General features: G+C 56.5%; 1 protein-coding gene across 1 annotated transcript; it reads left to right on the top strand.

Moving 5' to 3' along the window:
• CSUI_011397 (uncharacterized protein) lies at nucleotides 1-281 on the top strand (the record flags this gene model as incomplete). The annotated part of the gene is made up of 1 exon (XM_068071496.1): nucleotides 1-281. A coding segment is annotated over exon 1 (228 nt), but the record flags the coding sequence as incomplete, so codon positions are not given.
• Nucleotides 282-285: the final 4 nt, after the last annotated feature.

Genomic DNA, 285 nt, shown 5'->3' on the forward strand with positions numbered 1-285 from the left:
CAGCAGCAGGAGGAGGAGGAGCAAATAGTGGCTTTCGTGTTCCTGGTAAAGGCATGCAACTAGGTCCACAGAGACACCCCTTGCCATCCTCGCAACAGCCCCATCTACAGCAGCCTTCTTCTACAGGGGTGATGGCGCCCGCGTCATCTCTGTTAGGAGCAGGAGAGGCTGCAAGGTTTTCGGGTGGTCAGGTGGGCCCAATGGTAGGGAAGATGCCTAGGAGTGGAGAGAACAATAATGACGACGCGACGAATGCACTTCTTGCTGCTGCTGGAGGAGGAGGAG

The sequence above is a fragment of the Cystoisospora suis genome (assembly GCF_002600585.1).
Source record: "Cystoisospora suis strain Wien I chromosome Unknown contig_11308, whole genome shotgun sequence".
Lineage (NCBI taxonomy): Eukaryota > Apicomplexa > Conoidasida > Eucoccidiorida > Sarcocystidae > Cystoisospora > Cystoisospora suis.